This window comes from Rhineura floridana, chromosome 4 (assembly GCF_030035675.1).
Source record: "Rhineura floridana isolate rRhiFlo1 chromosome 4, rRhiFlo1.hap2, whole genome shotgun sequence".
NCBI lineage: Eukaryota > Metazoa > Chordata > Lepidosauria > Squamata > Rhineuridae > Rhineura > Rhineura floridana.
This window is the reverse complement of record NC_084483.1, coordinates 151,966,091-151,990,915: the sequence shown is the minus strand read 5'-3', so window position 1 is coordinate 151,990,915 and position 24,825 is coordinate 151,966,091. Positions and strand designations below refer to the sequence as shown.

The 24,825-nt window shown below is 44.5% G+C and overlaps 1 protein-coding gene across 3 annotated transcripts; it reads left to right on the top strand.

Annotated features, from left to right (window-relative positions):
• The first annotated feature begins 275 nt into the window (after positions 1-275).
• Positions 276-24,705, top strand: SLC35B2 (solute carrier family 35 member B2). Of its 3 annotated transcripts, XM_061624850.1 has the most exons (4): positions 401-494; positions 13,680-13,873; positions 14,645-14,805; positions 18,591-24,705. In XM_061624850.1, exons 1-4 carry the CDS (start codon positions 484-486, stop codon positions 19,524-19,526), a joined length of 1,302 nt encoding a protein of 433 aa, XP_061480834.1. In that variant the 5' UTR covers positions 401-483; the 3' UTR covers positions 19,527-24,705. The 3 variants fall into 3 exon arrangements, with proteins under 3 accessions (XP_061480836.1, XP_061480834.1, XP_061480835.1); XM_061624852.1 differs by lacking the exons at positions 13,680-13,873; positions 14,645-14,805 and having other exon boundaries at positions 276-494; XM_061624851.1 differs by lacking the exons at positions 401-494; positions 13,680-13,873 and having other exon boundaries at positions 14,729-14,816.
• Positions 24,706-24,825: the final 120 nt, after the last annotated feature.

Here is a 24,825-nt window from a genome sequence, read left to right as displayed (position 1 = left end):
AAGGATTATTTATGGTGGTTACTGTGTGAGCACTCTGTCCATCCGCAGAGGCACCCTTTTTTAAAACGTTGCAATCATATTTCCAAGAATTAATCTTGACGATACACTCAGATTCTGGACTTGAGGCCTAGGTCATATCGATTTAATCCTTCGCGGTGCCACCTCCTGTAACAGTCCTCCTTGTACTTCTTTGGCTTCCTGCCTGCCTGAGTCTGCCTTACTCAAACATGGGCGGGAACTTATGTGGCTTTACCCTCCTGTTTTCAGCCTGGGCTTCCCCTTCCTCAGAACGGAATCCGTTGCTGGGTGGGCGCAGGGGGATAACAGCCTCCGGACCGGCAGACGGCGCTGTGGGGCCCCTGAAGTCCCTCTTTGGCTGGGGCGAACGGCCGGTTCCGGGCCCTGTGGCGCCGGGAGGGAGGCGCGGCTGGGCTCGACGAACTGCAGTTGGGGGGAGCAGCACCCACCGGCTCGGCCGGCATCATGGGCCGCAGGTGGGCTACTCCGTGGCGCGGTGGGTGAAGAGGCTGCCGGGTTGAGGGCCGGTTCTTTGCGCCGGGGATGAGGCGCCCGTCACCGCTCTCTCGGGCCCGTGACGAGCGAGAGAAAGCAGGGAGGCGCCAGCACATCCCGGCATCTTTAGGGCTCTGGTCTAGCCGGTGCTGTGAGGCAGACAGAAGCAGTGGACAGAGGAGTCCTTCGCGAGGCTTGGCTGCCTGTGGAGGAAAGGGAATCAAAGGGAGGGTTTCTTAGCCGGCCGGGGGAGCTCAAGGAGAGAGCAGCTGTTCCCCTTTCTAAGCTCTTAGGAAAGCGAAGGTGTCTTGCTTGCCAAGTTCAGGTTAAACGGGGCTGAGAAGTTAGATATAAATAATATCTGGGGAGAATCCAGTGGTATAATAACTCGAGGGGGAGCGATATAAAATCTGCTCCTAGGTTTAAAGCAGCCATGGGAGACTATGTAAATGAAATGATAACGTCTAGTGTGTGTGAAATGTTTTCGGTTACAATTCTTTGTCCCTGTATTTAGGAGTTAGTCCAGTTGATATCAGTGGGACTTCTCAGTATCAAACACCTTTTCTTGACTGGCCTCACGACAACTGTGTGAGGTAGACCAGTGCTAGTTACGCCGCCGCCCCCCCGGCTTGGTCAGCTTGAATCTATGAGATAATGAGTTGTCCTAGGGCACTCCGTTGATTTCGTGTTGATATAGAATTGGTATCAAGGTCTCCTTGGTATTCAAGTAGATGACATTAAACTATTTGGCTTCAATCCTATACCCAATTTGCTGGGAGTATGTCTTGTTTTACTAAGGCTGCAATCCAACCCTGCTTACTTAATTCAGTGCTTCTGACTAAGCATGGTTAGGATTGCACTGTAAATGGGCTTCACAGACTAGGCATGTATAAGATTTCACAGATAAAATCTGGATTGATTAATTTCAGGTAATTTACCGGTTCTGTATTTTAATGGTGCAGAACAATTTTAATGCAGCTACAATTATTTTTTAATCTTTTTTACCCTGCTGTAAACCCTATTCATAGGGTCGCCATAAGTCAGAATCGACTTGAAGGCAGTACATTTACATTTTTATAATCACAGTAAATGGTAAGGATGTTTTTTCTTCTCCCTCCACTTCTTTCTTGCACACTTATGGATAGAATGGGGATTGTAATCCACACTTGCAATTGTGAGTAAAAAAATTGTGGTGGGAATTATTCCAGGATTATAAATGTAAAGTAAAAGGATGCAATCATTTACAGTAATCAACATAGAAAAGAATCACAGCTCGTCCAGACAAATATGCACTTACTGCTCTGTTTGTATCTGCACGAGTGTGCAAAGTGAAGGTTAAGTGCATCCGAGATAACTCAATATTTCAAATGAGAATCTCCCTTAATGCTCAAAGTTTACAGTATAGTTAGTTTCATGACAACCTTGTGTGGTTATCCCCTACAGAGATGGGGAGTCTGTGGCCCTCAAGATATTCTTGGACTATAGCTCCCATTATCCCTGCATATTAGCTGGAGGTTGGAGTCCAGTGATGTCTAGAGTAGTTTGTAAATGGATTTGAATCCAGGTCGCCTAGATCAAAGCCTGCATTTGATTATTTGGACTACATTGGCCACATTCTGATATTATTCTAACTAAACTGTAGTTTAGCATGATGAGAATGAACCACAGGGAACCTTGAAGTGGTGTGTTCCTCCATCCCTCCCTTCCTCCAACGCAGTCATGTAGAAGAGATTGGAAGCATTTGCTTTCAATTTTTATTAGCTACAGTTTAGTGTGTTGTCTGACCTATAATTAATATTAACTGTGTTTAGGTTAAATAACCCAGTTTTTTAACACTGTCTTATTTCAAGGAAACCATAATTAAGATTAAACACAGTATTGTCAGTTCAGAAGATGCAAAATGTAGCTAAGTTAAAACAAAGTGAAAGCTTCTGAACTCAGGGTTATGCTGGAAAGGGGAGCATGCAAACGGAAATCTCACTGTGGCTTGTTCTCATTACACTTAGCTATCGTGTATTGTGACATCTGGACCAGATCACTGTATCTTAATACAGGATTAGATAATCTTGAATATACATCCTGGGAGTGGGGTGGGGTAAAAAGATTTAAGCAGGGCTGTGGAGTCGGTACGCCATACCTTTGACTCCGACTCCTCTATTTTTCTACTGTCCGACTCCGACTCCTTCATAAATGGCAAATGTATATTAACGAGGCCAATCCCTGGGGCTGATGGGAGTTGTAGTTTAAAAAAGTAACTTTTCCAAGCTCTGGATTCACGTGGTGGTGATGAAATGCCTTGTGCTACCATTTAACTACAGTAAATTTGTTATTACTAGTTAATATACATTTGCCATTTATGAAGGAGTCAGAGTCAGTACATTTCTACTGACTCCGACTCCACCCAAAATTGCTCATGACTCCGACTCCACAGCCCTGGATTTAAGGATATTTTAATCTGACTTTTTTGACTCAAACAAATGGACAAAGCAGTTTACAAAAATAATTTAATATCAGTAATTAAGAAACAGATTAAGAGTGATAGAAACCAAAAAATCTAATAAGCAACCAGCAGCTAAAAGAGAAAAACAGTCACCCGCTGTCTAAAAATGAGCAGAGAAGTGGGAAGAATGAATAGAAGTTATGGAACTTGGTCCTGCAAGGGGAGCAAGTTCTATATCCTCAGTGCCACCATTGAGAAGACCCTGCCTTGTTTCACTACCCTCCATATCCCAATGGAGGGCAGAGATTGCCAATCTCTTTGGGCCCCATTAGGAATTTTGAGAAGTGGTGTGGGCATCAGCTACAAAATGGATGCCTTGGGGCCATGGCATAGGACAAAATGGCCACTACATCTTAAAGAGCAGAAGAAGACAGGACCACAAAATTCTGCATACATTAGCTTCCTCATCAATGAGAAAAAGACACCTACATCTGTCACTGCAAGGCTCATTCGCAGAGGAAGCCCTTTGTACTTCTTCTCTGTTCAGAACAGATGGTAGGGTGGGTGTCCAATTCTGGCATCCAGTCAAATGTGGACATGCTTAAGAGAATGAGTTCAGTGTAGGAAAAACTGAGCCAGTGTAAACAGGAACCAAGCAAGAAGAACAAATAGTCTCTCATGTACTGTGGATTTTTGAGGCTTTATTTATTGAGACCTTTCATAGATATCATAGGTGGGCAGCTTGAATTGCAACTGGGAACTTTCTGGGAGCCAGTGCAATTAACAATACTGATTACATTGCTGAATGTTTGGTTCTTACTGTAATGTGTGTACATAGAGGAGTGTCAAGTTGGCTGGCTATGCAAACATACGGTTTCATTCAAACTTGAAGATAAGGAGAAAAAAATCTGCCAAAGACTGGCTAAACAAAAAAGTTCTTACCTTTTTTCTAAAATTTGTAGAGCAGTCCAGGCTTAGGCAAACCGTTAGAATAAGTTGCTACAAAGCAGGTGTGGGAAACCTTTCGCTCTCCTGATGTTGCTGAACTACAGTTGCCACCATTCCTGGCCACGGACCATGCTTGTTGGAGCTGATGGGAGCTGCAGTTCAGCAACATCTGGCCAGAGATTCTCCACATCTGCTACAGTTGGATGCAGGGCCGGTTCTAAAGGGTGGCCAGGTTGGGCACTGGCCCGAGGGCCCTGGAGCTACAGGAGCCCCTGAGGAGCCCCTGAGGGGCCCTCCGCTCCCCTTCCGTGATCCGCACCCCCCACGCCCCCCACTTACCTGTCAGCCGGCTTTTTAGCATTGCCCTTAATGAAGATGGCGGCCGCAGCTTCTCTAAGGTACTGAAGGCACTGCTGCCATCTTAGTCGATGGCAGAGATGTGCACACGTAGCATGCACGTGTGCCATCAACAAAGATGGCGGTGGAGGCTTCATTCTCCTTAGGGAAACCGCGGCCACCATCTTCATTAAGGGCAATGGTAAAGACTAGACAGGTGGGGGGTGCGGAGGGGCACGCATGCGCACACCCACCCACTCACCGGGGGGCCAGGGCAAGCTGATGCCCAAGGGCCCCCGCATGCCTGGAGCCAGCCCTGGTTGGATGCTCTGTCTAAAATAGGTCTTCCTCCTAACCCTTCAGAATTTCACTGAACAATTTGATAGACTATGGAGCAGGGCTACCACACCTGAAGATCCTGAGTTCAAAGGGATTTGGGGGAGCAAAGTTTTTTCTTAGCCTGAACCCAAACTAGATAGGGCTTGGTCAATTATTACCTGCAGTTGCCCAGAACCTGATAATCAATGCTACAGAACACAGCTGTCATATGCTCTCAGTCTCTGGCTCTGTTAGACCACAACCTGCTATATTTTGGACAAGATGAGATTTCCAAACAGTTTTAAAAGGCAGCCTCATGTATAGTTATTTGCAGTAGTCAAGCTTCAGAATTAAAAAGATATGAGCAATGGTTGCCAGGGCCTTCTTTTCCAGGAAAGATGTAGTTTATGTATTGGTTATGATTAACAAGAAGTCTCTAGCCAAAGCTTAGAGTTACCATGCGCAGAAAAAAACAGGGCTCCTGTACTTTTAATAGCTATGTAGGAGGGAATTTCAGCAGGCATAGCTTGGCACATAGTAATGTTGCAGGCATCCTGTCCGCTTTTCCATCTGGCTGTCCTGCCACAGCTGTTCACTCATTAGCAAAGTCAGGTCCAGGAGTAAGCTGAATATTTGTTATTTCAGGGACAATGAGACACCATATAAAAACACATCCCCAAATCACATGGTCCACTCACTATAATCGGAACAATCTGATCAGAACAATCCAAATGCCGGGAAGCTCCATGGGCTCCTCCTGCTCGGAAGCCTTGGCCTGGCTGAACACCGCCTCCATTGGGAGCCACATGCACAAGCTGGCTGGGAAGTGCCAGCTCCGATGAACAGGCCTGGAGAGTGAGCACTCCCCGTAGGCCACAATGGAAATTTAGGGAAATTATTTTACTGTGCCAGCCTTTTGGCTGACAGAGTTTGCGGGGGTATCGGGACCCAGGCGAGGGGTCTGAACGTGAGGAGGATCACTCGTAAGTTCCCCCTGCTGTTCCTCCTCCAGAAAGCCCCATTTTCGGGGCTTCCGCTGGCCTTCTGTCTGCCAGGCTGGCCATTCCCAGCAGACTTCTGGCATTTGCAAGCTCTTGGCGGTGCTATGGCTCAGCCACAGCAGAGGGCTCCTGCTGGTGGAGGCCAGCAGAGCCTGGCACCACTGGGGATCAGCAGCATTCAACTCACTCCAACCAGGTGGAAAGGTGAGTTGGATTGTGCCCTTAGTCTGGATTCACCTTCCACTTGGTGAATCTATGCTAAAATAGCCTCTAAGTACTGGTGTAACTTTAAGACTGTTGCTCTTAGGTTAGATAGAAAAGATAGAGCTGTGTGCTGTCAACAAAATACAGATGACACCACACTTCAGATCTCCAGTTGACTGCAATGTTTCATTAGATATAAAAAAGATAGTGGTAGAATGTAACCCCTACAAGAAATCTCTCAAGTAGCAAATATAAATCTCCCCATCTCCATCCTGTGATTTTGTCTGATTGAAAAAGGATGCCATTGAAGGGCAATAACTTTCTTTCTCTCACTCTGCTTAACAGGCTTCTATAAATAGCAAGTGACCTGAAAGGTCATTGGGGTGCTTTTGTGCGTGGGGATGGTGTGGTAAATTTAATTTTAGCAGGTGAAGCCGCAGTGGCTCCATATTTTTAAACAGGCAAACCTAGAAACCCAACCTTCAGTGTAATTGGAATTCTTAGCTGAGGGAGTTTTAAGAGTTGTATTCAAAGTAGAGCTAAGTTGCTTGTCCCATCAGCACAAGGATTTCTCGCTGCACTGGGTTTCTCCAGCCCTCTGGAGCAGATTTGGCCCTTGAGTGCATCTGGGGAAAGGATAGTGGGGGAAAGTCACAGTGTGCTAGTGATAATCCTTGCACATGTGCAACTGTTTAGTTGAATACCTCTCTAAGTACACTATCCTAGTGATAGCTTATATTGTGCTGCTCTGGTGGCCAAACTGAGAGTTTTTTCATTGCCCACCCAGGCTCTAATCCAAAGCTGTTTTGGTATTTCCAAACCTAATTCTCTTTCCCAGCATTCTTTAGATTTTAAATTAACAGATTTCATTTCTAACAGTAGTTTACAATTAGTGGATAACAAACCTTCCATTTTTGAAAGGGTTGTTTTCTCCCATGCAGTCTTCCTGTTGGATCTTGGACCTAATTGTGTTGTCAAAAAAGGCCTAATCTGGAATATTTAGTACCGTGGAAGGCACCACCCATTAACAAGTCTTTCTAACTCCTCATAAGTTCATTTGACCATTCTGAATCTGTTAACCAAATTGACATTCCCTTCCTCTCCTAGTCAGTATGATCAACCAGATGAATTGTGCCTCTGTAAATTCCTATGTCTTGTGACATGAAAATTTGGAGATATCTGGGCTTAGTTTATGTTTATATATATATCCCATGTTTTGAATAAATAACATGAGATGACATGACGGGGTGAGGATGGTTCTCTGTCATATTTTGTTGACCACAACGTATTTACTCATGGGTAAGCTGTATATAATTGTTCCAGTGCATATAGGTCTTCAAACCCCTTTTGATTAATCCACAGACCCAGCCACAGCAATTGGGCAGCTTCATAGTTTAACTGTAAATTTGGAAAAGTCAGTCCACTCCTCTTTTCGGTGGCCTGCATGGTAAAGATTTTGCCAGCTCTTTGTTTCCCTCACATCAGCAGTCAGAGGTTATGCTATAAAGAGGAACAAAAACCTGGGAAGAATCACAATTTTGACTGTGTTGATTCTAGCAGCTAGGAAAACTTTACCTTTTGCTACCTAATTAGGTTTTGTTTCACCTGTGCTATCCATTTCATAATTAACTTTAGGGTTTTTCTGTATCTTCCAATTACTTAGCTCCTATATATCGAGTTAGCTTCCCTGCAAATTTGATTCCAAACCTTTGAGTGATATTCTTCTTCTCAAGATCTGTTAAGTTTAATGGTACGATTTCTGTTTTCTGTTTATTAATCTGATATCCAGATATATTTCCAAAAGAATCTATGCTGTCAAAAACCTTGGATAGTGACAGGAGTGGATTTTGTAAAGAGAGCCTAATATCATCTGCTTATAGACTGACTTTTAGCTGACATGTACTGACATCAGAACCTGATACAGAGAGGTCAGACTGTATTGCTATAACTAATGATTCAATTGCCAGAGCAAGTAAGAGTGTAGATAGCGGACATCCCTGTCTTCTGCCTCGTTGTAATGTCAGTTCTGTCAAATATTTATTCACCTGCAGTTTTGCTTTTGGGGCTTGATACATAGTTTGTAAACATGTTTTAAGTTTAGGGGGGAAATTCATTACTGTTAATACTTCAAATAGATAGGGCCATTCAACCCTATCAAAGATTTTTGTTCCTTCCTGTAATGAACCCCGTCTGATCTGGGTACACATAATCATAAATTACTTTATTAATCCTTCTTGCCATTATCACTGCCAGTATCTTGTAGTCTGCATTAAGGAGAGATATAGGTCTGTACAATCCCATTTTTGTTATATTTTTCCCTTTTTTCGGAATCAGGACTACCCTTGCTTTATTCCAGGAGTCTGGGATTTCCCCCCTTTCTAGGCAATGATTAAAGAGGTCTTTCAATTTGGGTATCAAGATATTCCTATATCTCAGTCCCAAGCCCATTGAGACCAGGGGCTTTGTTCTTCTTTGCCTTTGGATAGATTCCATTATTTCCATGGTCATAATTGATTTACTCAATTCCTCATAGTGAGCTTGGGATATTTTTGGTATTTGGAGGGTTTCTAGAAATTGTGTTATCTCTTCACTCTGGAGATTTTGAGAGCTATAAGCAATTAATAGTAATTGACAAAAGCCTCTTAGTTTTTCCAAGTTACTAGTTACTTGTCCTGTGTGCTTTTCTACCATCTTTATCATAGATTGGGCTTATCTTTTTACCAATTGTCATGACAGTAATTTGTCCTGTTTAGCACCTTTTTCATAGTAGGTCTGCTTTAAGAAAGTGAAAGCCACTTCTGACTTTTTTGTATCTAACATATCGAGCCTCCGTCTTGCCACTAATAATTGGCCGTGTATCTGGGCCAATTGGGTCTATGTTGTTCCTCCAGTTCTCCAATTTCCCTCATCATGTCATTTCTCCTCTCCCTAGATCTTTTATTTTTTCCTCTGACAATATTGATAATCTCTTCTCTGAGTATGACTTTAAATACTTCCCATAGAATAATAGGATCATCAATACTATTCCGGTTGGTATAAAAGTACTTATCAATTTTCTTATGTATTTGATTCCTAACCTCTTCCTGTAGTACTATTGGACTGATATGCCATATCCTGTCAGATTTCTCTTGATAGCACCTAGTCCTTGCTTTCCTGTGAGTGGATCATCAACGTGGCACTGCCCCTCTAGTGCAGCCCCTGGGCACCAATCTTGATTTTATGCGGTGGCATTGGGCATGGTCCAGCTGAGTGCACTGTCAGAATTGGTAACCTCCAAGTGAGACATAAGCTGTGGGCGGGAGCTAGTCCCTAAAGTTCCCTCTGCAGGAAGAAATGTGCACAGTGAATGTCCCTTGTCCTGGAATCAGGAACTCCTGGGTCCAAGGCAAGCATTGGCCATGATAGTATGGAAGCTGAATACCTGCCTCCTGAAGGTTAATTTGAATGCTGATTAATACTTTAATGCGTTAAAGCGTTTAATGCGTTAAAGCAAGTTGCATTTTATTCATATGCATACAATTTAGGAAGGTGCCATATACTGAGTCAGACCATTGGGCCATCCAGCTCAGTTTTGTCTGCTTTGACTGGCAGTGGCTCTCCAGGGTTTCAGATGTGAGACATTCCCTGCCCTACCTAGAGATGCCGTGGATTGAACCTGGGACTTTCTGCATGCAAAGCAGATGCTCTGCCACTGAGCTACAGCCCTTCCTCTAAATAGGTGGGAATCAACCAATCCTTTTGCTGTTCCTTAACCACCCTGATTGTTAGTGAGACAATATTGTTATATAGACCTAATAATGTAAGGTGCTAATACTTGGAAAGTAATTCTGACTGTGTACCCAAAGAAGGGAGGAATCCTGGGTCTTGAGACTGAAGCTAAAACTGAGTGTCTACAGAACTGCAGCTGCAGGAGAATTGCAAGTGAAGGGCAAAGGGGCATTTGCTCTGATGATTCTTTTGTGCTCCCCTTTCTTGTCACTAGTATCGAGAACTGAGGTCTAAGGGGACTTTTACTCTTTCTGATTTAGAACCAGCTTTTGAGTTGCCTGAAGGACTGAAATTGAAAGGTCTGCCAAAGGAGGCTTTGTCCCAGACCACACTTGCCCTAGCAGAGAGCAGCCAGTCTGTGGGGGTGGTGTTTGTGTCAAAACGCATGCCTGTCCAATGTGAATGGGAACAGTAGATGCATATATGAGCTCCAGCTTCCCGGTTGCTTTGTGGGTTTGAAGCTATGAAAGCTTCTTTCATGCCAAGCACTGATGCTGGTATTGCTGGCCTGGCAGAAGTGAGAGCACACCTGTAACACTAGCTGCCCTGTCTGAAGGAAGCTGGGAGAGAGAAACACAGTGTGAAAGTACCTCACAGGGTGGGGGGCTGCCACTAAAGTGGGAGAGAGAACTGTGGTTTGGCTGCTTTATTTCTTTTTGAGGGGGGAGCCAGTGGTACCAGAGCTTCCGCTCCAGCCCAAGGCAGTTGAATTGAGCCAGGTGGAAATGGATTTGAACCATGTTCATTGGAGTGGCTAATCACATGGAGAGGTGCCCAAGGGCAACAATGCAGGGCTGTGGAGTCGGAGTCGCGGAGTTGGAGTTGGAGACAGAAGCAATTTTGGGTGGAGTTGGTAGAAATGTACCGACTCTGACTCCGGCTTCAAAATAAAATTAATATATTAATATTAATAAATTAATACGCATTTACCATTTGTGAAGGAGTCGGAGTTGGACAGTAGAAAAATAGAGAAGTTGGAGTCAAAGGTTTGACGTACCGACTCCACAGCCCTGCAACAATGTCTTTAGATGTTCACTTAATAGGGACACAGGAAGCTGCCTTTCACGGAATCAAATCATTGGTCCATCTACTGTAGTTCAGTTTTGTCTACACTGACTGAAAGTGGCTCTCCAGGGTTTCAGACAGGGGTCTCCCAAGCCTACCTGGAGATGTTGGGGATTGAACCTGGGACCTTCTACATGCAAGGCACATGCTCTACCACTGAGCTGTGGCCCTTCCTGCTTACTTGTGAGCAAAATAGGCAAATCAAGCATGACCAGCTTCCTGCCTTCTTGCTGAAAGGGCCAGGGGCTGGTAAGACAGCTAGCCACAAAAGGAAATAATATTTCCAGGTGTCATAAATTATCCAGGTGGTAGTGTCAAAACCTGTCCTTGGACCAATTTTTCTAGATTAGTATTACATATTTCTAGTGTAGAAAACATCTTACAATTCTGTCTTCACAACCACCTTGAATGGTACACAATACTGAAGACATGGCTCTTGGTGAATGTGTCTGAGCTATGGGAGACCACTAACAGTGACTTCCCCAAAGACCTCACTGTTTGGGCAGGAATATAAGGCTGTACGCAAGTTATTAAGGGGCTTGTAAATTAATACAAAAACTTTGAACTTGGCCCAATAACACATGGACAGCCAATGGAAGATTTTAAACAGTGGAGTTGTGTGGTGGCTGTAATCTGTCCCCACCAACAGTCTAGCTGCAGCGTTTTGTACCAGCTGGAGCTTCCAGATTAGGCTCAAGGATAGCCCCACAAAGAGCGCATTACAATAATAGAGTTTTAAGGTTACCTATGCATGAATCACCATAGCCAGGTTATCCTTGTCCAAAGATGGCTGTAGTCTTTTGCATTAATCTGGAAACTGCCAGGCTATTATATATTCAGAGTTTGAAAAAATATAATTTGAAATTCCTAGGTGCCAACATTACATTTTTATGCAATTAGATGTAGGAATTTGTTAGCAGTTGTTTCTTTAATTTTGGTCACGTTTGCTACAGCATGAACTACTATTGCAAGAGGACATGCACTGAAAGTTACCACAGAGAGAATGGGCTGTTTTAAGTCTTCTTTGGGACTTACTCAAAACCAGTTTTCTGTGGTTTCATATTTTGCAATAGGACATGTCTGCCCAAGGCGGTTGGTGGGTAAAAAGCAGTTAAAGGATTGAAGTTGTCAATAAGAGGGTATTAATTCTGTTTTGGAAGCTCCTTCAGATTTTAGTAATGGGACAACTTTTCGTTAGGCTGGAATCCTACACATCCATACTTGGAAGGAAGCTCTGCAGAACGTACTGAGACTTCTAAATAAATAGGCATACGATTTGTGATAGCTATGATGATTTTCTGGCATCCTCAAAAACAGCACAAGTTAAATGTTACTATTCCATCACAGCTTTTTTCCTTTAGTTGGAGAAGGGGAGAGAGAGACACACACAGAGAGAGAGGCTTTCTTCAGGCATTAATGGCCCTCGCATCATGATAGGGAGAGTAGGGATGAATGCTCCAGCTACATCAAATCACCATGCCAGTACCTGTTACCCTTCACATGTTGGAGGGCAAACATCTGCAGCGGAGAGCCAGCTATACTTGTGTAGGTTCCCGATACAATTTCAAGTGTGCCTATGCAGACCTTTGCCTTCCAACACATGGAGGGTGATGGGGACGGTGACTTGACAGAAGGGACAGAGCCGGTGCGCTTGTTCCCACTCTTCCTCACAGGGTTCTCATCATACGAGGTAAACTAACAAATATGGTTTCTGTCTCTCCTAGTTGCAGAGAACAACTTTAAAATGTGTAAACAGTGTCTGTTAGACTTAACTGTGACAGTGAGGAGTGGCTGTATAGGTGTTCTGAAGGTCAAAGGGTAGGTTCTTAGTGTTTTGTATACACTGAGAACTCCTTGTGGCCTTCAGCTCTGCATCTTGCTTCTGAATATATTTCTCTCTCCAAATGAGCATAACAGAGTTTCATATCTTTGCTGGCTGAAATTCCTGTTGAGACCCTGTGGATTTCTTTTCTGCTAATGGAATGAAAAGGTAATTGACAACACAGTCATTAATCTGCCTACTCGTTTTGAGTGTTACCTCTTTGTGGTGCAGCTGCACTTTGGCTACCCCAGGGAGACATTAGCTCCTTCTCTCATGTGTCTGTGGTGAATTTTTGCATGACACATCTGTTCATTGGCTCTCACTCTGAAGTCTGGAAATACGCCCTTGTGATTTCACTATAATAGGTTTTAGTGAACGACCCAGTTCTCTGCTTCCTGTGCTACACAAGAAAGTAGTTCTTAATATCCCTGTTCTCTGATGTATCTTGGAATTATGTGTTGCCATATGGCAGGGGCTGTCCTTTTTGCATAAAATGTGTGAATGGTAAGTACTGATGGAGCCCTTTGCTGCTACAGTTGTTTGCTTTGTGGGATGGTCACTCTGGCTTTGGTGCTCAGGTGATGCTAGGATCTGCTTGTTCCAGGATATTGTATGTGTTCTCGCTAATATGCAGAGCTTGACTGAGATCCCAAAGGAGGATGTCTAGAGTTTGCTCTGTTTGCCTATGTCTATTGAATCCTAATTCTCCAGTTTTATTATATTTAATCTCTCAACTGATTCCAAGGAAGGGTGTTTGAAAAGGCTGAAGGTCTGACAAATTGCAGCTCAGATAGGCTTCTGCCCCTGGTATCATGCCAGATCAAGTGAAAGAGGCAATAGTTTCTCAAATAGGCATGGAGATTACATATGCAAGAATTTCTTCACTCAGCCTTGAAGTTGCAAGCAGTTCTGGAGCATTTGCATTGAAAATCCTGAGCAAGAAGTCACAGCTATTTTGTTTCTGCTGTTCCTGATTTTCTCTCTCTCTAGAGCAGCCTTTCCCAACCAGTGTGCCTCCAGATGTTGTTGGACCGCAACTCCCATCTTCCTGACCATTGGCAATGCTGGCTGAGGCTGATGGGTGTTGTGGTCCAACAACATCTGGAGGCACACTGGTTGGGAAAGGCTGCTCTAGAGGAAGGAGGTGATGGAAGAATATTTTTCCGTATGTGTGATGAGAGATGTGGCCTTTTTTAAAAACAACACCCCTTACCATTGGGCCTGGGGATTCCCTTAGGCTTATGCCTGCTCTTCTTTTTGGCAGGTTCTGCCTGGCTCTTGCGCTTACTGCTCTCCCCATAGTCGCGGCTAATGAAGAGGTACCTGCTGTTCACCAGGACTCCTGGGGAGACTTCTGGCTGTTCCGGTTTTTAGTCAATGCTGCAGGCTATGCAAGCATTGCGGTCCCGGGTTTCTTGCTTATACAGTACTTCAAAAGGAAGAATTACCTTGAAACTGGTAAGTAGTAGGAACGTGCAGCCTCTTTAGACATGCAGCGGTTTCCTAAGATTGTTGCTGAGATAGCTTATTCCCAGACATAGCCTCTTCTTCAGTCTCTCAGTTATGCTATTCCAGACTAGAAACTCCCCCAGAGCTCATTTATTCTTGACTTGTAAGTGCACAATATGTCCAATTGATCAACTTTATTGTATTGCCAAGCATGCAAACTATAGCCATTTCCATTTGAGGAAATTTGGGGGATTTGCAAGTGATACTTAAACTGTGGCATCGGAGGGGTGACATGTGCATCAGTATCTCTTTCATTTTCTGTGTCTTTTGGAGCTAAAGAAGTTTTCCTTCTCTTAGCTGGGGCACACGCTGTGAGCAAAATAGAGTAGAACTGGGCTAAAAAAAAAGAGACAAGTAACATTTTTGAAAGTGCCATCAAGAAACCAAACATGACTACTAGCTATGTTCTGCTTCCACTGTTGAAGGCAGCATGTCTCTGAATACCAATGGCTGGAAATTGCACATGGGGAAACTGCAGTTGCACTCAGGTTCTGCATGTAGCCTTCCCTTTGGCATGTGGTTGGCCATGTGAGAACAGGATGCTGGACTGTGATGTGCCTCTGGCCTGATTCAGCAGGGCTTTTCTTGTTTCTAGGGTGGTGATTGTGGGGGCACCATTGGTAGTCACTTGAAATGAATGTAGCTTCCTTTCTCCCACCCCCAGTTGGTGTGATTCAGTGCTGTGGCTAATGTTCTTTGCTCCTTTCCCTTTTGTCTTAGGCCGTGGTATTTGCTTTCCTGTTATCAAATCATGTGTCTTTGGCAATGAGGCCAAATCAGCGCACCAGGATGATACCTTGCTAGCTGCTCGGAATGAAACTGTAGAGTCTTCCACAGCCCGGCAGTTTTTTAAACTGCTGTTTTGTGCAACTGGCCTACAGGTAAAGAACAGGTATACTTTGCGCCACCCTGCTTCAGCGATATTTGTGGGGAGGAAGGCCATAGACTACTTCTGTGATTACAAGAGCTGAGAGCTGGTAGTCTTCCTTAAGTTGGCTTGCCTGGTGCTGGTATGCTTCTCATTTAGAGCAAGTGTAAAAGAGACTAAGAGCATGATTGGCTCAAAGTTCAGTTCATAGCTAGGCAAGGTTTTGAGTCTGGGTCAAAGTATCCTACCCCACTTGTCACCAGACTGCACTGGCTTTATGTGTAGTGGGACATATTAATTGATTAACCAATTTGATTTATATCCCACCCTTCCTTCTGAAGGAGACCAGGATGGCAGACACATTAATGATAAAACATTTTTTAAAAAAAACTAAAAACAGTTAAAAAACATTATATTGACTAGTGATCTTAGGCTTGCCGAGAACACTGTCTTTCAGTCATCAAATGCCTAAGTAAACAGGAATATTTTTAAATTCTTCCTAAAAATCAATATTGAGGTAGATGTGCCTCACTAGGGAGGGCATTCCACAGATGGAGAAATGGCACTGAAAAAACCTTCCTGAACTGCAATTCCCATCAGGTAATGCTACAAGCTCAGTGCTTGTAAGACTTGCAGATGTTCAGTGAATTAGAACCTAGATGAAACCTTCAAAAATTATTTGACTTTTCAAACTGTACAGAGGCCATAGAATCTCACCCAGTCATTTCTGAACTGGGGCCAGAAGACTGGGCTCAGTCAGATTGAGGGATTTCTGAAATTTTAGAAAGATAAATAGTTCTGTTCAATTGGTATCTGCTAGATTAGAAATATTTTTTATCTTATCTCACTCCTTCCTGCAGAAGATAAAGAGTTTCTTGTAGTTGGCTTTTTGAGCAACTGTCAATCCAAAATTAACTCTGGGCTGCAGGCACCAGAATGACATAGTTTAGCAACAGCAGAACTTTATATAGCAGACCTTGGATTATATGTGTTATGGCTACCTATAGATGATATATGTAGGAAATGATGCACGTCCTTGATGACTTTTGAAGCAAAACTGAACTAAAGTGGGTTTAACTGTTCATCAAACCTGCTGAATGCCCACAGGCAAGCCATGTAATCTTTCTGACCCAGATCATTCTAAATTTCCATGGCAGGGCAGTGATACTTCCCATGATGCTGAGGGTATAGGGATAATTGCTTCTGAAGTTGCAAGGAACTGGGAAAATAAACAAGGAAGAATGGTTAATTCTGCAGGCCTGATGTTACACTAAAAGCTGCTGTCTGCAGAAGCAAGTGCTCTTTTGGCAGCTGTTTTCCTGAAGTGTACTTTCCAGTAGTGTAGTGGCAAATTGAGAAGTGCAGGGACCCTTTGTGAGTCATGCCATGCCTCCCACTGCCACTCCTAAGGTTATACCACTGACTCTATTGAGGCCTGCATAATTGACTTGGAAAGCTACAGCAATAAAGAAAAAAAACACCCATGATGTTGTATGGAAGTTTCACCCTCTTATCTCAGTCCTCATGGATGGATCCCTTCCCATTTGATTTACCGGCACACATAGATTAACCAACCCCCTTGCACACTCCCTTAGCCCCATAATTACCTATCAGCCTTCCACAATATAATCATCCCCCCCCCCCGAAACAACATTCAACATTCAACTGCACAACCTGCATTTTTGTAATTTCATATAGATAGCAAATAGGAGTTTTGACAAGTCTCTGACAAACCACCTTGCATGGCTGATAGGCTTGTTTTGGTCACAGACTTCATAAGCCTGCCTGCCTTTGTCAGATGAGACTTCTACAGGTAACTTCTATTTTTCTTTTTTTTGGAGGCAACTCTTTGTCAGTATATTAAAGAAAGAAGTTAAGCACGTCTAGGAAGATAGGAAATAGCCTTGTACTGCCTTATACATCTTGCTTAGTGTTTGTCTACACTGATGGCAGCAGCAATCCAGGGTTTCAGGCAAGATTCTCTTCCAGTCCTACCTGGTAATGCCAGGAATCCAAGCTGGGATCCAGGGCCAGCCCCAGGCATGCCGGGTGGGCACCACCCGGGCCCTGGTGCTCCCCTACTGCAATTCATGGCAGAATCGCTGCTGTGGATCGCAGAGCGGGAGCTTCAGAGCCCCCGCCATTCCCTCTCTCAAATTACCTTTCTCGGCTGTGTTTTGTGGCTGTGTGCACAGGGCTGCCCTTAACCAAGATGGCGGCCAAGGTTTCCTTAAGGGGCTGAAGCCTCTGCCGCCATCTTGGCTGATGGCAGGGATGCACGCACTTAGCATGACAGAGAAAGGAAGACATTGCTTTGAATAATCTGTTGCTCATATAACAAACTGAGGCAAGAATCAACCATTTTCCTTCTGCATTTGCAAGTTGTAATGCTTTGCATCAGGAATACTTTCAGATGTGTTGGAGGGAAGGGAATCGGAGGGGGGAGAAGGTGGGAAGATCTCACAAACTTCTAAATCCTCTTTTTTTTAAGAGAGAGATAAAAGGTACAATTCTTCATCCCTTTCAAATGCTTTGCAACTAATGTGCCCATCCTCTTCTGAAACCTGAACTGATCCATCACCTCTGGGAGGGGGTAAAAAACCCAAGAAGCAAGCACAACATCCAAATTCCTTCCTAGGCTGGGTGATTTGAAGTCAAAATAGTAATTCTTGGGGTCGCAATTGCCTTCTACCCCCCCCCCATGTAAACTCTTTCTCTCACCCTCCGTCATCCTCGCCACCGTTCTTCTATGTAAACCTCTCAAGTGCAGAGTCCCTTCATGCCATCTCCCTCACATACACACAGATACTCACTCTGTGCCACTACAGCTCTGCCACCTCCCCCCGCTACCATGGAGAAGGAGGAGGCAGGAGCCCCCCCGGGCACATTCATACAGTGGGGGCTGCAGCAATATCCTCCCCAGGAGTGCCAGCTCAGAGGAGGAAGAGGAAGAGCCAGAGCCACACTGTGGGGCAAGAGACAGGCTGTAGGCTGGAGTGGGCAAATATCTGCTTAATTCTGACCCACTCCCCACTGGAATTAAGCAGATTTTTTGCAGGCTTCTGCCAGCAGCCTGTCTCTTGCCCTGTGGTGTTGCACTTCCTTTTCCTCCTCCACCTGCTCAGGGAAGCTTTGTAGAGGCCTTTGCTGTGTGGTTTCACTGGGGAGCCACCTCCCCTCCTGACTCCTCCTTCACCCTGGTGTGCGCATGCGTGTGAGTGGGTGGCGGATTGGAGGGGGCCGGCTGCGGAAAAAGTAATGGGACAAAGTCCCGACGCATCCCCCCTCCAAAACACAACTGGTACTTTTATGCAGTGCCTGTTTTTTCTAGTTCAAAAAAGTGAAATACATAATTGTTTATAACATAATGGTCATTTCAAAAAACACACACCAGATGGCGCCCAAATTGTTGGAGCTGATAGGAAATGCCAAGGCGAATGTTGTACCATGTGGCTCAGTTAGCATTTGATTGCTGCAATTGTAAACTGTAGGTGGTGCCCTAATATAGCCTAGCTTAGAAAATAGTCTTTGTGGGATGAAGTGCAGTACAAATCAGGTTATATATCCTGTTTGGGAATGGAAAGAGAATCTCAATCAGGTCTGTCCCTTGGCTTCCTGTTATATGTATGTTGATAATGTAGGAAAAGGTGGCACCGCACAGCCTTTTGTGAGCTTCTCGGGTCACAGTGACATCCAAAGTTACAAGTTTCTCACTTGTTTAGCTCTTCAAGAGGCTGTTTTCCCTGTGTGCCACTGTGGCTGCCTTCTTCATCTGTTTTTCCCCTTCCTCTTTTGCAGATTTCCTACCTGACATGGGGTGTCCTCCAGGAGCGTGTGATGACCAGAACGTATGGAGCAACCGAGTCAGACCCTGGAGAGAAGTTCAAGGATTCTCAGTTCCTTGTCTTCATGAACCGAATCCTAGCCTGCACTGTGGCTGGCCTTTACTGTGCCCTGATCAAACAGCCCCGTCACGGTGCACCCATGTACAAGTATTCCTTTGCCTCTCTCTCCAACATTCTTAGCAGCTGGTGTCAGTATGAAGCACTCAAGTACATCAGCTTCCCCACTCAGGTGTTGGCCAAAGCCTCCAAGGTGATTCCAGTCATGCTGATGGGCAAGCTGGTGTCACGCAAAAGCTACGAATACTGGGAGTACCTGACGGCCGCACTCATCTCTGTGGGAGTCAGCATGTTCTTGCTCTCGAGCTCCCATGACAAGCACCTCGCCACTGTCACTACCTTCTCTGGTGTGATACTCCTAGCCGGCTACGTTGCCTTTGACAGCTTCACTTCCAATTGGCAGGATGCCCTCTTCACCTACAAGATGTCTTCGGTGCAAATGATGTTTGGAGTGAATGTCTTCTCGTGCCTCTTCACTGTGGGCTCACTGCTAGAGCAGGGTGCCTTGCTGGAATCGCTGCACTTTATGGGCCGCCATTCTGAGTTTGCTGCCCACGCTGTGCTTTTGTCTGTGTGCTCGGCATTCGGGCAGCTGTTCATCTTCTATACCATCAACCAATTTGGAGCAGCTGTCTTCACCATCATCATGACTCTACGCCAAGCTTTTGCCATCCTCCTTTCTTGTCTCATCTACGGTCACGCAGTCACTGTGATTGGCGGGCTGGGAGTAGGTGTGGTCTTCACTGCACTCTTCCTCCGTGTCTATGCCCGCAGCCGCATGAAGAAGCGAGCAAAGAAGCCAGCTGTGGAGGGCCCAGTGCAAAAGGTTTAGGGGCTGCAGGGCAACTATGCCCCCCCAAGCTCCCACCTGACTGTAGGCACTTGCTTAATATCTCTCATGAATCCAGCAAAGAGCTGGAAAGGGAGAAATTTTGATCCCCATTCTCCCCATCCCAGCAGATTCTTTGAAAAATGCTGCTGGGATTGGTTTGAAGGATGTGAGGGACACTTTCTTCCTGTTGTCTTAATGTCTGAGCATTTCAAGTCTACCAGGACTTTCTGCTAAAGAAGGGGCTATTGAGATCCATTTTCCAGTGAAGGGGTGCAGTGCCCCACCAACACACTTTGGGGGAAAGAAAGGTTATTTATGATCAGATCGAATTGGAGCTTTTTTGGTGGGTTTTTTGGTTATTTTTGCTTTTTGATGTGGTTCACCTGCTTACCACCCTGGAGCTGCACATAAGAGAACAACAAGACCAAGACTTTTTCCATTTTCATTTTTTTAAAATACCCCAAACATTATGGTTGGACAGGAAACCTGGCAGCCCCAGCTTTTTCTATAGAAAATCAGCACTGACTGAGGTGTTGAACCTATTTTGCGGGGTAATAGCCTTTCTTAAAGCACAGCCTCTGACTTTCTGGCTCAGTATACCCATCTGTTCTTTTGCCTCACTGTTGGACCTGTCAGGCTGTGCCCCGTTCCCCAACGTCATTCGGTTCTTGCTTTTCGCTAGTTCCCCATCGACCATCCTCTCACTGCCTTGAACTACAATCCCAGAACCCCTTGAGGCCACTTTCTTGGGATTTACTGTTGCTGCAAACAGAAAAGCACAAATACTGCCTTTTTGAAACACCTCTTTGGAACCAGTTCAAATTCTTTTGCTGCTTTAGGCTAAATGGAGAAGGAGAGGGTAGCCTCATAGTAAAAGAATGTGCATCCCAATCCTTTTCTCCTCTTCCCTCCCCGCTCCCCAGTAATTTTTGCAAAGGTTGGTGGAACGTGCTTGGTTCATACGGAGAACCAGCCCTATGGGAGTAGTATGTGAGTCTGGGCCCATATGCTGCTTCCAGTAAGGCTGGGCTCTGTGTTCCACAATCTCTTGGGTGTTGCAAAGTGTTTTGTGGCACCTTCCCATTTTACACAGCAAGCAGGCCAAGCTGGAAGCAGTGTGTGTGGGGCGCAGGCTCTGAACTGAACTGTGCTGCCTCTATAGTCAGCTGGCTTTACCATTTTTCATTTTGGAGCCAGGAGACAGTATCTCTGAGCCAGCTGCATGATGCAGGATAGTTTGGTGCTCAGAGGCTGAATCTTATCCTTTTATCCAGTCAGCTGCTCTCAAAACTGGATGCAGGATTGGCATTGTTGGCTCCACCCAGAAAGCCTGGGTTTTACCCATTAACCCGTTTGTTGTCAAGCTGACATTATCCAGGGGAAATGGTTTGGTACTCTTGACACACAACTCTTATTTTATTAAATATAAACTATGCTGCAAATAAGTGGCCAGGATATGTTTTATAGCCTTTGAAATGTGTCCAGGAGGGATGATGTTAAGCAGGGATGGCTACCCTGTGGTCCGCTGGAATGTTTTTTGGACCAAAAAGAGATTCTCAAATATATTCAGTTTGATTTGTCCAGTACAGTTTAATTGCATTATTACCAAGTGGACCTCTTTAAATCTAATGTGCCAAATTAATGTTACCTTCTTGCCTTTGAGCCAGGAAAACATCATTCTTTTCTTTGTAGATGGAGAACAATTCTAGAAGTTTTATGGGTCTTCACAGTTGCTTTTAACTAAGATCAACTATATGTGCAGAACTTGACTTCTGTCTGAGCTATAGCTCTCTCCTACCTCTCTGCTGCCACAGAAGTAAAACCTCACAATTGAAAATGCTGCCAAAAGCTGCATTCTGTGGCAGCTTGGTTTCGGTACTTTTTCTTGCAGAGGTAGTCTTTGGGCAAGGTTTTCTGCTGCAGAAAAAAACACAGCTATTTTAAATAGAGCCAAAAGGAGATAGCTGAAGTGCCATTTAGTCTCTGGTAACAGGTAGGCAAGTGTGAAAAGACTGACAAAATACAGGTAAGTTGAAATGTTTTATGACGCCCCTTTAGCTCATTTCTTCAAATGAGCACGTGAGGCAAGTGAATCCAGGGACAAGGGTCCAGACACAAGAGCCTCTGCTGGGTCAGGCCCCTGGCTCGAGTCAAGCATCTCAGTGTGGCCAACCAGATGTCTATGGAAAGCCTACGAACAGGACATGAAAGCAACAGTGCTCTCCCCTCCTATAGTTTCTAGCATATGGCAGTCAGATGCATACTGTGTGATAATGGAGATAGAACCTAGACTTGTCCTCCACAAACTTGTCCAATCCTCTTTTAAAGCCATCCAAGTTGGTGGCCATCATAGTTAAACTAAGACACCAAAATCGTAATCTGTGGCTACAAAACAACATGTAGATTTGCTATTCAAACTGTTGCAGAATTTGTAATTTTATTTCAAGGAGTATAAAGTGGATGAACATAGAAAGTAGGTATTCACACACAAGTTTAGCTTCAGTGGGTTTTGTGAACCCTGGGTACCATGAGGCCTAGATCCTTGAATTTAACTTTAAAATATGTGAAAAAGACTTAAACTATCCTGCTCACTGAGATTTGTACTGTTTAGTAGACTACAGAGCTGAATATGATGTTCTAGGAAGATACAAGGAATAAGAGGCTAACTCCTAGGACACAAAAGATCAAAAGTTACACTTGACAGCCATGCTCCATACAAAAGAGAAAATTCCTATGGTAGGAAATTCAATGTTGCAGTCTGAGACAAATATTACCATCCTTGGCTGATCAACCTGTGGAATCCACTGCTATGAACCTGCATAATTAAGACGGAAATAGGAACTGATTGTTATAACTAATGGATATATCTAAAGGAAGATATACACAGTTTGGTGCATTTAAGTCATGTTTTAGCAGCCTAAACTGCTGGATTCTGGTCAGAGTACAGTGTAACTTTTTATGTTGAAGTTTATCATGGGCATGACCTATTGCTACTAGCAATAAATCAAAAAATCTTTATTCCAAGAAGCACAAGGTCCTGCCCTACATTACCTTCAGGAAGACAAAATTACTTACAAGAATGCTCTTTGTTCAGTGGGGCTTGCTCCATTTTAAGGGTGTATAGCAGGATGGAGAACTGCTTCCATCCTACCCTTGTGGGCCAAATTTGAAAGGTAGGCAGAGCCACCCACTGTTTTGGGGATTTCAAAGCCAGGGTTCTTTGCAAGCCACTTTGATCAGCTGATCGCTATAGGATTATGGGAAAGGGTGGGAGGGAATGGGTTCAGCAATCTTCCCTATCTCCATGCTTAGGTACTGGTTAGTTGGTGGTAACCTTCAAGATATTTTGCATGTTTTAGTGTTTATATATAGGCTACTGCCAGCTCATTGCTCCTAAAGATCATGCCTAATATACTGTACTCATCAAGCAGGGCTGGGGAACCTCTTTCAGGCCAAGGGTCATCTTCCCTAATGTGCAATCTTCCAAAGGCTTCATGGCATGGCAGAGGCAAAAGTGAGTGAAGTAACAGGTGCCCCTTTACTTTTGCACACTAGGCTATATTTCAGCTGTGCAAAAATCTGAAGTTCCTACCCGTGCATGCTTGCATTTAGGCAAGAGTCACACATTGAACACATTATGGCTAGGCAAAGCACTCGGAGGGCACAGAGCAGAGCCAATGCAGGGTAGGCCCTGGGTAGCACCCTGGACTACATAGAGGCCTGGAAGGCCACGCATTCAGCCTCTCAATAATGTGCCATCTACTGGCTCCCTGCTGAAATTAGATTTGAAAGGGTTCTGTTGTAGTCAATAGAATAGGTTGTGTGTGTGTGGGGTTCCACAACAGTTTTTTCTGATTTGCAAATGCATGCACAGGCGCCAAAAGGTTGATTACCCTTGCTGTAGTGTGACTTTTAAGCAGATGACTGTAAAGGAGAAGCATGGAGGAAACTCAACGCCCAAAATAAAGACCCGTTCAAGCCTAAATAGCAACAAGAATTCAGCACAGCATTAGTTATCTTAGTACTTACCAACTTCAAGAGTGGAAACTAAGCAGAGTGCGTGCACCCACCAAGACCTTTCCTGTTGCCCATGAGAACCTGAACCCACTGAAACGAATTAGATGACTGGAGGCTTCTTGATTGCTCAGAGTATTTCCTCCTCACTTTTTTGTGCAAACATTTAAGCATTCCCCCCCCCAAAAAAACCCTATGAGTGGGTGACCTACCTTCTTAATGCTAGTCTGAGGAGAGTGTGAGCTGCAGGGGGTCTGTGCACACACATGTATGTTAAAAAGGAAGCAAACTGGGCAAAGAGAGACCTTTTGGAGCACCATGAAGAAAAGCACAAAAAAACCCACTATCATGGAACCCCTGAAAACCACTGCCAAATCAGATTGCATTTGTGTCCACAGATGTTTTGTGGTTTGGGTATGTGCATCCCATAAATATCAGTGCCTTAGCTTTCATACTATGCAGCTTAAATTGGTTGATAATTTGAGGAAGGTGCCTTGTAAAAATTGTAAGGATCTGCTGATCCATGTTTTGTGACACAGTGGCACTGACAAGTGCTGAATCTATGATTTTCAGATTGAGAGTCCACGGAGGCAGATCTGATCTGCAACTGCATGGTGGTTTAGGGGAAGACCCCAGTAAAAAATCATGCAAGTGGAGTTGTTTTTAACCTTACTTTTACATTCTTCCTTTTCCATGGCCTGTGGCAGCCATTTTGTGACTTTCTCACAATTCCACATGTACCCACAGGATAGAGAAGGCTGTGGGCCCCTGACTTACACTGCATTGCTGGTGCATTCTGGCATAGGACACCTGAGCCAGGAATCAGTGTCCTCTCCACTCGTTGTCAGCTGGGGTATTGTTGTCTGTATCACTCTGTAACAAGTTCCCTGTGCTAAGTGAGAAAAGAAATCCTTCACAATACCACTTCATTGTAAACCACATTCTTTGTTGCTTTAATTCCAATAAAACAAAACCAAATACAAACAGCCAACAAGAGTACAAGTCCCTGCTCTCTGAAGACAAAGGGCAGCAGTGAGGGAGGGTGGCAAGGAGTCAACTCACTGCTCTATTAGTGGGAAGGACATTCACTTTATGTTCACCTCAGCTTAGGCAGGATGGATGCTTGGTGGCCCAATAGAAAGAGGATGAAACCTAAAACCAGAGGGCTAGTCCCTTTCCCCTAAAGCAGCATTCTCTAAACTAGCAAAAAGACAGACCAGAGAGGTATGGAGGCCCCTTGCCACACTGGCTACCCAAGTATAGAGGATGTCGTGAGAGACTGCAC